General features: G+C 37.0%; 1 protein-coding gene across 4 annotated transcripts in view; it reads right to left on the bottom strand.

Annotated features, from left to right (window-relative positions):
* The window catches only part of USP34 (ubiquitin specific peptidase 34), a 264,454-nt gene that overhangs the window by 55,363 nt on the left and 196,805 nt on the right, over positions 1-12,286 (bottom strand). For all 4 annotated transcript variants that reach the window (XM_028089697.2, XM_028089696.2, XM_088026523.1 and 1 more), the window contains 5 exons: positions 8,525-8,708; positions 7,900-8,060; positions 4,771-4,836; positions 183-329; positions 43-99 (listed from right to left, as the gene is read on the bottom strand). In XM_028089697.2, the coding sequence (XP_027945498.1) occupies positions 43-99; positions 183-329; positions 4,771-4,836; positions 7,900-8,060; positions 8,525-8,708 (615 nt within the window). The remainder of the gene's footprint in view (positions 1-42; positions 100-182; positions 330-4,770; positions 4,837-7,899; positions 8,061-8,524; positions 8,709-12,286) is intronic.

The raw sequence follows: 12,286 nt of genomic DNA, 5'->3' as shown, positions 1-12,286 counted from the left end.
CATTAAGATTTCAAAACAGTAAAGAACAGGTGCAATACTTACCAAGGACACAACATTGTTTGTAATTACACCTCCAAACAAACTTTTGACGGTATTTTTCTTTAAAAACAAACAAAAGTAAGTAATTAAAATTGGGCAAACCTATACAGATTTCAAAGAAACAGCAGTATTCTGGTACTAACCAGTTCTGGAGACATTTCTTCAATTTTAGTAATGAGATCAGTAAAAAATTCTGTCATATCTTTCTGCTCCCCAGTATTCAGAGGCTGCTTATCCATAGTGTATGTTTTACAAAAGGGTCTAGGATTATATGCTTTGCATTCACTCTCCTGCAAAGGAACAGGGAGAGGGATGGATCATGAAACAATCAAATCCTACATTTCAAAAAAAGAACATTATCACAAGATTCTTGAATAAATAACGAAATGGAGTAAATCTACATCAGAACTGCTTTCTTCTGTTTCATTTTTGTTTGATTTTCATGGCATTTTCAGTTGTTTTTATTAAATTCAATTGATTAACATATAATGTATTGTTTCAGGGGTACAGGTCTGTGATTCATCAGTCTTACATAAAACTCAGTGCTCATTACAACATATATACTCCTCCCCCCCTCCACCACCTCCAGCAACCCTCAGTTTGTTTCCTGAGATTAAGAGTCTCTTATGATTTGTCTCCTTCTCTGGTTTCATCTTGTTTCATTTTTCCCTCTTCCCCTATGATCCTCTGCCTTGTTTCTTAAATTCCACGTATCAGTGAGAGCATATGATAATTCTCTTTCTCTGAGTGACTTATTTCGCTTAGCAAAATACCCTTTAGTTCCATCCCCGCTTTTCAATTTAAAGATGCTTAAATTACTGTTATGAAATTTGTATTTTTTTTTTAAGATTTATTCATTTCACAGAGAGATAGCGAGAGAGGAACACAAGCAGGGGGAGTGGGAGAGGGAGAAGCAGGCTTCCCACGGAGCAGGGAGCTCGACACGGGGCTCCATCCCAGGACCCTGGGATCATGACCTGAGCCGAAGGCAGATGTTTAACAACTGAGCCACCCAGGCGCTCCTGAAATTTGTTATTTTTTTAAGTCTAATAATTTCTAGGAAGGAATTTGGGACTCAAAGGATGCAGATGTGTACTATGAAACAAAACAGAAAAATTTTGCAGGCTAAATTAAGATTTCCTGCAGACTGAACTTAGAGTTGTTTTTAAAATTTTATATTTATTCATTTGAGAGAACGCACAAGTGAGAGAGCACGAGCAGGCAGGGAGGAACAGAGGGAGAGGGTGAAGCAGACTCCCCATTGAGCAGGGTGCCTGACATGGGATTTGATCCCAGCACCCGAGGATCATGACCTGAGCCGAAGGTAGATGCTTAGCCAACTGAGCCACCCAGGCACCTGAGAACTTTATTAGTTCTTAAAAGAGTAGTTTAAGGGCACCTGGGTGGCTCAGTCAGTTAAGCATCTGTCTTTGGCTCAGGTCATGATCCCAGAGTCCTGCGACTGAGTCCTGCATCAGGCTACCTGCTCAGTGAGGAGTCTGCTTCTCCTTCTGCCCCTCCCTCCCCACCCCCAACTCATGCTCGCATGCACTCTCTCTCTCTCAAAAATAAATAAAATCTTAAAAAAAAAAAGTAGTTTAAAATGCTATTCTGTTTTGTCAGTTCAGATGGCATGCTCCAACTCTGTTAAAAGTAGATTATAAGTGGGATCAGGGTGCCTGGGTGGCTCAGTCATTGAGCATCCAACTCTTGATTTCAGTTCAGGTCATGATCTCAGGGTTTTGAGATCGAGCCCCGATCAGGCTCCACGAAGCCTGCTTAAGATTCTTTCTTTCCCCCTCCCCCTCCAAAAAAAATTGCAATCCAGGAATGACTACTAAATCTTTTAATTTTGTTAAACATTTCATTTACTGACTCCTTGCTAAGTGTCAGAAGCTGAAAAATATAGGAATAAACATGATATAATCTCTGTCCTCAGGATTCTAACAGGTGAGATGAGTAACTTTCACTACAAGTGGTAGGTATGAGACAGAGTTGTGGAATCTACAGTTTTCTCACAGGAGTTGAAAATAAATTGCTTTGGGAAAGATGACAATAAGAAGAAAAGGGAGAAAAGTGCTAAGGAAAGAGTGTTGCAGGCAGAAGCAGCAGCATGAACAGTTGCACAAGTGATGAAGCAATAGGGTGATGGGCTTCCAAGGGCGGACACTTGCTACAGGATTCGGCTGGATAGAGGGAGGGGTAAGAGAGGAGGCTGAAGGGGTGCCTGACTGGCTCAGTCAGTACAGCATATAACTCTTGATGTCAGGGCTGTGGGTTCGAGGTGTTGAGAATACTTAAAAAAAATACTTAAAAAAAAAAGAGAGAGAAAGGAGGTTAAAAGAAAGGGGCAAAATCAGAAGACATGTGCTGATGAACCTGAATACTATTCTGTTCATAATAAAAAACCACCAAGAGTTTTAAGCAGAAGAATAATATTGTAAGATTTGCTAATTTTTTAAGATTGATTACTTTTATAATTTTGGGGGGGGAATTAAAAGGGACAAAGAGAAATCAATCAGAAAATTCTGGGGGTGGGGGGGGTGGGGTGACCCTGTGATGGTGAAAAGGACCAGATGGATACAAAGGATTCATTAAAGGACAAATTAACAGTCGTCATGCAGATGAGTGACATGCAACTGTTAAAAGTCACTTTGACAAATAACACCAATAACTGACAAATTCAATTTGAAAAATAAGAGTATATAGTCAGCTTTCTTTCTGCCCGTGGACGCCGCAGAGTAAGCATCGTTAAAGTCTCCCCTCCCACCGCCGTCATGTCTAAGTCAGAGTCTCCCAAAGAGCCTGAACAGCTGCGGAAGCTCTTCATCGGAGGTTTGAGCTTTGAAACAACCGATGAGAGTCTGAGGAGCCATTCTGAGCAATGGGGAACACTTACGGACTGTGTAGTAATGAGAGATCCAAACACCAAGCGCTCCAGAGGCTTTGGATTTGTGACATATGCCACTGTGGAGGAGGTGGATGCAGCCATGAACGCAAGGCCACACAAGGTGGATGGAAGAGTTGTGGAACCAAAGAGGGCTGTCTCAAGAGAAGATTCTCAAAGACCTGGTGCCCACTTAACTGTGAAAAAGATCTTTGTTGGTGGCATTAAAGAAGACACTGAAGAACATCACCTAAGAGATTATTTTCAACAGTATGAGAAAATTGAAGTGATCGAGATCATGACTGAGCAAGGCAGTGGCAAAAAGAGAGGTTTTGCTTTTGTAACATTTGATGACCATGACTCTGTAGACAAGATTGTCATTCAAAAATACCATACTGTGAATGACCACAACTGTGAAGTAAGGAAAGCCCTATCTAAGCAAGAGATGGCTAGTGCTTCATCCAGCCAAGGAGGTCGAAGTGGTTCTGGAAACTTTGGTGGTGGTCGTGGAGGTGGTTTTGGTGGGAATGACAACTTTGGTCGTGGAGGGAACTTCAGTGGTCGAGGTGGCTTTGGTGGCAGTCGAGGTGGTGGTGGATATGGTGGCAGTGGGGATGGCTATAACGGATTTGGTAATGATGTTGGTTATGGAGGAGGCGGCCCTGGTTACTCTGGAGGAAGCAGAGGCTATGGAAGTGGTGGACAGGGTTATGGAAACCAGGGCAGTGGCTATGGCAGGAGTGGCAGCTATAACAGCTATAACAGCTATAACAACGGAGGCGGCAGAGGCGGCTATGGCAGTGGTAGTGGAAGCAACTTTGGAGGTGGCGGAAGCTATAATGATTTTGGCAATTATAACAATCAATCCTCAAATTTTGGACCCATGAAAGGAGGAAATTTTGGAGGCAGAAGCTCTGGCCCCTATGGTGGTGGAGGCCAATACTTTGCCAAACCACGAAACCAAGGTGGCTATGGTGGTTCCAGCAGAGCAGTAGCTATGGCAGTGGCAGAAGGTTTTCATTACTGCCAGGAAACAAAGCTTAGCAGGAGAGGAGAGCCAGAGAAGTGACAGGGAAGCTACAGGTTACAACAGATTTGTGAACTCAGCCAAGCACAGTGGTGGCAGGGCCTAGCTGCTACAAAGACATGTTTTAGACAATACTCATGTGTATGGGCAAAAAACTCGAGGACTGTATTTGTGACTAATTGTATAACAGGTTATTTTAGTTTCTGTTCTGTGGAAAGTGTAAAGCATTCCAACAAAGGGTTTTAATGTAGATTTTTTTTTTTGCACCCATGCTGCTGATTGCTAAATGTAATAGTCTGACCATGACGCTGAATAAATGTGTCTTTTTTTAAATGTGCTGTGTAAAGTTAGTCTACTCTGAAGCCATCTTGGTATACTACCCCAACAGTGTGAAGTTAGAATTCCTTCAGGGTGATGCCAGGTTCCATTCGAAATTGATTTGCAACCTGCTTGGGCACAGAAGCCATTGTCTCCACAAACCTTGGTGTAGCTGAACTGACAGTTAATGTGTTGTGACCTGGAGTTCACCATTAAAAGGGTCACCCAAGCAAAGTTCTGGAGTTTATTTGGTTATTAATATGATTGTTGGCACATCCTATGCAATATATCTAAATTGAATTATGGTATCAGATAAAATTATAGATGGGATTAAAGCTTGTGTATCATCCATTATCATGTGTAATCAATGAACGATTTAATATTCTCTTGAAAAGAGTATATAGTCAGGACAAATCCAATACAAATGAACTCATTTAATGTTTTCAACTTATATAGGTTATATCTAAACTAGTTTTCCATATATGGTTCTCAAACATACCATTAAATATGTAAACATTTTTTGAAGCTCCAAAAGAGTGGTCTTGTGCTTCATATCTTCTGAATACTGGAAATCAAGAGAAAAATGTTCCATTAAAACATACTGATGGTAGCAAATTAGACAGTCTAGCAAAGAAAGTATTACAATGTGCTATTACTGTATCTGTTTTCATTCTTTTAGCTCTATGTAAGAAAAACAGTCTATTCTTTATTTGGCAATTTAGCATTTAAAAAATTATTTTATTCATTATATAAATGTAGCCATCGCTATTATGTAAGAAAACTGAATAAAGAGATCTTTAAAAAAAAAAATTGCTTTCCAGATCAGCACTCATTTGGTACAATGCTGTTTTCACAAGTTGGTTAACTGTTCAGGAACAGAAAACATAGGTGTGCAACAAAGCTGTTTTCTACAAATAAATCCATACATTTAAAAAAATGTATTATAATAATAAATGACATCTCTCCATCTAGTCATATCTTTTTTTTTTCTAGAACAGTATATCCTTAATACTGCAGAAAAATTACTAGCCAACATGCTTGAAAGCCTTCTATATATTCAAATATCATTAATTCAGGTATCTGGCTAGACTCACTCACTAGAGACTTAGTCCTGAACACCAGCCTTATAGGCACTTACTAGATATACTCTAGCTCATCCAAATATTAAAAAAAAAAAAACCCACAAAACTATGAAATATTATCCTCACTACAAACCACTTGTCAAAATTTTGAAGAAGTTCTGATAGTCTTGTGGAATAATAAGCCTACATATAGAGTCAGAAGTATACACTAGTTATTTGTGTCAATTTTGTGGGGAGTGTTCAGTAATGTGGTTCTGCTATTTAGGAGCTTATAATCAAACTGAGGACATAAAGACACCGAAAAGGAATCTATTCAACATATAGTTACTGCAAAATTGTAAAATATTAAGTACAATAGGAACTGAACAAAAGGAATCAACAAAATTGACAAAACAAATACAAAATATAACTGACATATGGGAGGCTTAATACTCCATCAGATTAGAGTAGAAGTCACAAAAAACATTTTCCCATATGTAACAGAACGGTGATGATACATGATACATGTAAACTATATATAATACAACAATGGTCAGGAATAAAGAGTTGGATTTAAAATTTTCATTGCTGGAGAATTAAGTATTAGTTGGCTGAAGAACAAAGTGACTGAAGTCTTCTAAATTAAGAAAAAGCAAGAATGTTTTACTTAATGTAGAAGTTCTAAATATATACCTTACATATGTATTTACTACTTAAAGGAATACATATTTGCACCCATTAGGATGGCTTTGTCAAAAAACAGAAAACAAGTGCCAGCAGGGGTGTGAATAAATTGGCACCTTTGTGCACTGCTGATAGGAAGGTAAAATGGCACAGCCACTATGGAAAACCAGCACGGTAATACCTCAAAAAGTTAAACACAGAATTCCCATATGATCAGCAATTCCACTTCTGGGTATATACATAAAAGAAGTGAAAACAGGGATTCAAATGGCTATTTATACACTCATGTTCATGGAAACATTATTTATAATAGCCAAAAGATATAAGCAACCCAGAAATGTCCCCTGACAGATGAATGGATAAACAAAATGTGGTATAGACACACAATGGACTATTATTCAGCCTTAAAAAAGGAAGGAAGCTCTGAACATGCTACAACATGGATGAACCTTGAAGACAAATGTAGGATTCCACTTAAGTGAGGTATCAGAATAGTCAAATTCATAGAGACAAGTAGTAGAATATTAGTTGCACGAGGTCTGGGGGAATGGAGAATGGGAAGTATTTAATGGGTACAGAGTTTTAGTTGGGGGAAGTGAAAACATTTTTGAGATTGATCGTGGTAATGCGATATTAATATACTAACTACCACAGAACTGTACACTTATATTTAGTTGGGTATATTTTACTACAATCAAAATACATGTAATTTCTTTACTCTTACTGTGAACATCAGAAAAGGAAATAAAAATAACTAACGCATTCACATAAAGTGCACATATGACTACTTTCCGAAGTCATGTCAAATTCTATTCTGTTAATTTTTTATGTAGAAACATGTCTAAATTTAGTTTTTAACCAAAAACACCATTTATTAGACCTACTCCCAATTAACACATCTGATTGTTCTTTCTGGTGCTACACTTTAATTCCTGAAAGTGCTAATGGCTAAACGGTAATCATTAATATTTAGAAGAGAAATCACAAAGTATGGCCATGTTAAGAGTCAGGAAAAAAAAATCACTGAAATTATGTCTCTTTGCTCATCACTGGTTCTATAAAAATTAAGCAGATAGGGCCACCAATTTAGTCACAAAAATTTCCATACGCAAAATGAATCAGTTATTCAACTATTTCTAAGGATCATCAGTCTCAGAAGATAAATTTAAAAGCATTAATATAACTAACATTAAAAAAAAACCCACTTGACTATACTGTAACTTGGAGACTTTGAAGCCTAAAAACATATTAAGGATTCACTGAAAGTACATAAAGAATTGCAATACTTTTTTAGGGGGGTAAAGTCAGGACATCAAGATGACACGATGGAAGAAAACAAAAACCCAAGTACAAACATGAAGTTTGCCAAGAAATTATAAAAGCAGTGCAAAAGGCAAACTAAACAACAGTCCATGGTTAAAAAGAGTGAAAACTAGAAATAACAAGAAGAATAACATAAAGCAGACCTTACCCAAATAAATTAGGCCCACAGTCAAATTTACTTTGGGATAAAAATAAAACAAGTTAAGTGATTCTGGTACATTACTCTACTTTGTTTTAGGCTTTGCTTATTTTGCATGTAAAGAAAATTTGTATTTATTTTTACTGAAAATACCATGTTCACTGTATACACTGAATGTATATATTCCACAACTGTGTTTTCCTTTGAGAAATAAAGAAATTATACTAGTATGTTAGGAGTAACCTACTGAAATGTAAAAATAACTAAGTTTACATGAGCTAGCTATGTAATCAAATACAGTCATTTTTTAATTCATAAATTACCTTCTCAATGTTTTACTAAATTGCAATAATCAAGATTTATTAACAAAATTTAAAAATTTTCTTTTACAGTTTTAATACTAAAGTGAGGAAAACTGTACCTTAGCAGTGAAGACAGCCTGTCTTGCCTCAGGTATCATATAAAGTTGCTGAATAGTAGAAGCCAAGTAACAAGTAGCTCCAAGGTTAGTTAGGCCAACAAATCTACACTCAGCACGAACATCCTCATGGGGCCAGTAGTCCCATTTATAAGGCGCATGGGCTGCTGAAAAAAGAGGGAGGAAAAGATGCCCCCCAAACAAACTATTAAACACGTATTTTGCTTTTACTAACAGCCACTACTCTCCATTACTTTAGTTAATATACATAAAACATATATGATAAACTAATATAACACTGCATGTCAATAACACTCAAAAAAGAAATAAAATTAGTAAGAACACACAGAAAAACTAATTCATTCTCTAAAAATTCAAAAGACTGCCAATATTTGATTTTACTTGGCACTAAATTATTTAACCAAAAAATTCCAAAATATTTCAGATACCTATAAAAAGTCCTTTACATCTATTTTAACAAATCAATGTTTACTTTTTTAACATCTTAGCAAGAATAGTTTATAATGTTAAAAGTATATGAATAGTGAATTCTTTCTATAGCGATGCCTTCCAAAATCTCTTTTCTGCTCATAAAATTTAGAAAGATTAAAAGGAAAAGAATGCTTACACTGCATGTGTTGTGCCATAACCCAGTTGTGTATTAGCCTGTAGTTCTCAACGGATCCCTTTACCATCTCTACTAACAAATCATAAGCAGCAGCTCTTGAAGAATGTGATTTGCACTTTGGCTGCTGTCTGTCTTTTAGACTAGGCAACAAAAACAGGAGGTTGAAGATATCTCTTAAAAATTCCTGGAAAAAAAAGGAAGGCCAAGTATATTATCTAAAATTACATATTAGTTATATTCTAAATATAATGAATACCTTACAGAGTGAACTAGTCTACAGGACAATCTACAATTTACTAAAAGGCAATTTAAAAACTTAGAGCAGCATCATATACCATCATCTCAAAGTCTTCCCAATGTTCATTTCTCTTAAAAAAAAACAATGGGTAGGGATCAACTTTACTCTTCCTTACCTCTTGATAGCTAACAGGCTCATTCTTAATAGATTCCCATCTATAATGCTATTATTTTCCACTCCATTAAGTGACCAAAAGTTTTTGTTAAGGACTCCTATCTTGATTGCCTTTACTTCTGTTTCTCCTTATTTCACTCTCATAACATTAACAGCAGCAGTAGCAAAAGCACCAACTTACTCATAAAGAACAGTTAATGGTGCCAGATACTACTCAAAGGCCCCCATACAAAAGACAAAGAAGGCTAAGAACCTTGCCTGGAGTCACAGAGTTGGAAGAAGCCAGAGCCAGGATTTCAGACACCAAGCTCTCGATCCCAGTGAAGTTCAAACTGTTACCATCCTAGATGTATTTTTTCCTCTAAATTCGATCCGCCTGAGAAAGGGTCACCTTTCCTACCTGTTTCTTATTAATTGGTCCTTTGTTACTTTAGCAAAGATAGTTATTTCTCACATACCTCAAATACTACCATGATATATTGTTCTGGGGTATAAAACCAGCATTCTGGTGTACTGTGCAGAAAAGAGGTAATGTAGTTAAAGACTAACATTCTCTTACACTTAGAATGGCTGGATTCTAAGGTTGACCCCTGGCTGTCATGTGAAAATTTGAACAGTAAAGAGTTCGTTCCTCTGATACAAAACTTTTCCTAAGTGATAAAAGTGGCTCACAATGCCTGTTATATTTGGTTTATGCTGAATACCTGCTTTCCATCTGGGAGTCTGGAATTCCAGACAATGTGGTCAGTTACACAGGTACTATAAATGACAACCCCCATTTCACCCCACCTAAAACCCTGGCTTGAGTGAGGCTCAAGAGAGTTACCCTGATAGATGACACCTCACACGTGTTGTCACACTCATCGCTGGGGAAATTAAGCACATCATGTGCAATTCCAATAAGAGAGGACTCAAAAGCATGTACCTAGTTTCCACCAGATTTGGCTGGATGCTGTCTTTTTTGTCACTGACTTCATTTTGTATTATTTTGCTGTAACAAATCTTAGCCACTAGTAAAACTACATGCTCAGTCCTCTGAGCCCTTCCAGTCAATCACTGAACCTGGGGATGGTCTTTGGAACCTCTGACGCAGGTAACCAAATAAAGGACAATTTGAAATATTTTCCCATTAATGACATCTCACTATTGTCAAAGAAAGTACAAAGTCCTGATTTTGCAATGAAAAGTAAGTTTGGCTAAGAGATATGGAAAGTGAATACGGTCTACTTCATACAGCTGACAGACTGATAAGTCTGTCTTGCCTATCTTAGAATTCAGAGGTTAGATGACGTGTCTTAGAGATACAAGATAACACATTTACTTCAGCTAGAAATTGAAGTCAAACTAAAAAAAAAAAAAAAAAAAAAAAAAAGGAACCGGCTAATAACCAGTTTAAAATGAAGTATCATGGGAGTACCTGGTTAACGTGGGGCCTGCTTAAGATGCTCTCCCTCTCCTTCTGCCCCTCCCCCACTCTAGAAAAATAAAAAATAAATAAAACGAACTATCTTTGCCCATCAGTTTAGAACCAGAAATTGAATGAGCTAAGTTTCCATAGCTCCAAAGCTTTGATAAAATATATTTAAAACCTATGATAAGATAAAAACACTTTATCAGAAATATCAGGTTGGTAAAAGCATAATGAAATGAACAATATTTAATTTTCCTTACTGAGTTTACCAGAAAAGCAGGTATCTCTAAGTAAAAGGATAACCTATATATTAATATGTCCATTTTTAAAAAAATTTACTTATTTGAGAAAGAATCTCAAGCAGACACCCCACTGAGCATGGAGTCTGACACAGGGCTCAATACCACGACTCTAAGATCATGACCTGAGCCGAAACCAAGAGTCAGACGCTCAACCAACTGAACCACCCAGGTGCCCCACAATATGTCCATTTGATAAATAATGGTAAAACCATTCTGGTATACTTCACAGAAAAAAGGATCTCAAACTGCTGAGAGAATACTAAAAATAGTTTCTGATAATAGATCAGTGTGATTTTTAATATGTAATTCAAAAGAAATTCAAAGATTAAAGAACACTGTTAAAATAAAATTTCCATTTCCACTGTAAACATGTGAACAAAGTTTACATTTCCATTATGTAAATAAAGTTTCCCAGAATCTACATTATAAAAATATAAAGTAGGATGAGAATTAATAAACACACATTCGACCTCATTAACAAGTAATATCCACCTATAAGTATATGAATTAATTTTAAAAGGCCCATCCTTCTTGTTAATACATTCATTTTCAACTAAATTTTGTTTTAATGTTTCATACTTCTCTGGCAAAACTTAAGGTATATTTGGACTTGCCTCTGGTTCTGCAGAAGAGTGCATGCCCTGGGTTGCAAGTCTCTGCTATTCGCAAATAAACCCATTTTTGCTGGTAAAATAACTGGCAGTTTTTTTTTTTAAGGTTAACACTACTTGGTGATCAGACATGGAATGCAAAGAAGACCCTCAACAACTCTGAGGCTGGTGAATAAAACATGCCAGTATCCACAGAGCCAACTGGGCTCACTGCTTTCTTGCTGACCTTCGAGTCTGAGGCTTTGAGTCTTTTTTTTTTTTTTTTTTTTATTTGAGAGAGAGAATGAGAGAGAGAGAGCGCACATGAGAGGAGAGAGGGTCAGAGGGAGAAGCAGACTCCCTGCCGAGCAGGGAGCCCGATGCGGGACTCGATCCGGGAACTCCAGGATCATGACCTGAGCCGAAGGCAGTCGCTTAACCAACTGAGCCACCCAGGCGCCCCGAGGCTTTGAGTCTTTTAAGAAAAAGTCCCCTTTGGGAATTCTTCACCTCCTGCGAGGATGACTTATGAGACTTACATGACTTACTTGCCACCCAGCACATGAGAAGGAAATCTCTACAATCATATAAAGCAACAACCATGCTGAAACAACTTCGACCCAGATATAACAAAGAAAAGACTGTAAGTTTCAGAGAAAAATGAGACATCCTAAACCCATTCTGTTCTTACTAATCAAATTGCAAACAACAGACTCTATAAAAATATATCATGAATACAGTTCCTTCTATTTTTGAGACTGAAAAAATGTAAACAGAAAGCTTGACAAAATTATTGCTGTAGACTGCCAACTACTTTCAATGCTAGAAGACGGACTTTTGACATTTGATGAAGATACAAATTTCCCTCTATAAAATATGTTACTAAAAAGAGCTTTTACTTAAGTTTGCTGTGTATATGAAAAAAAGTATATTTATATTGCTTTGATTGCCCATATCCAAATAAATGTAATGTAATGATAATTAAATACAGAAGAAACTTTGGACAACACCATGAGGTCATAGTATTTTTATATTAATTATATTTTT

The sequence above is a fragment of the Eumetopias jubatus genome, unplaced genomic scaffold, assembly GCF_037043125.1.
Source record: "Eumetopias jubatus isolate StellerSeaLion01/CBP00866 unplaced genomic scaffold, mEumJub1_p1.0 scaffold_9, whole genome shotgun sequence".
NCBI classification, from domain to species: Eukaryota; Metazoa; Chordata; class Mammalia; order Carnivora; family Otariidae; genus Eumetopias; species Eumetopias jubatus.
Note: the sequence above shows the minus strand (reverse complement) of the source record. Positions and strands in the feature narration are given on the sequence as shown.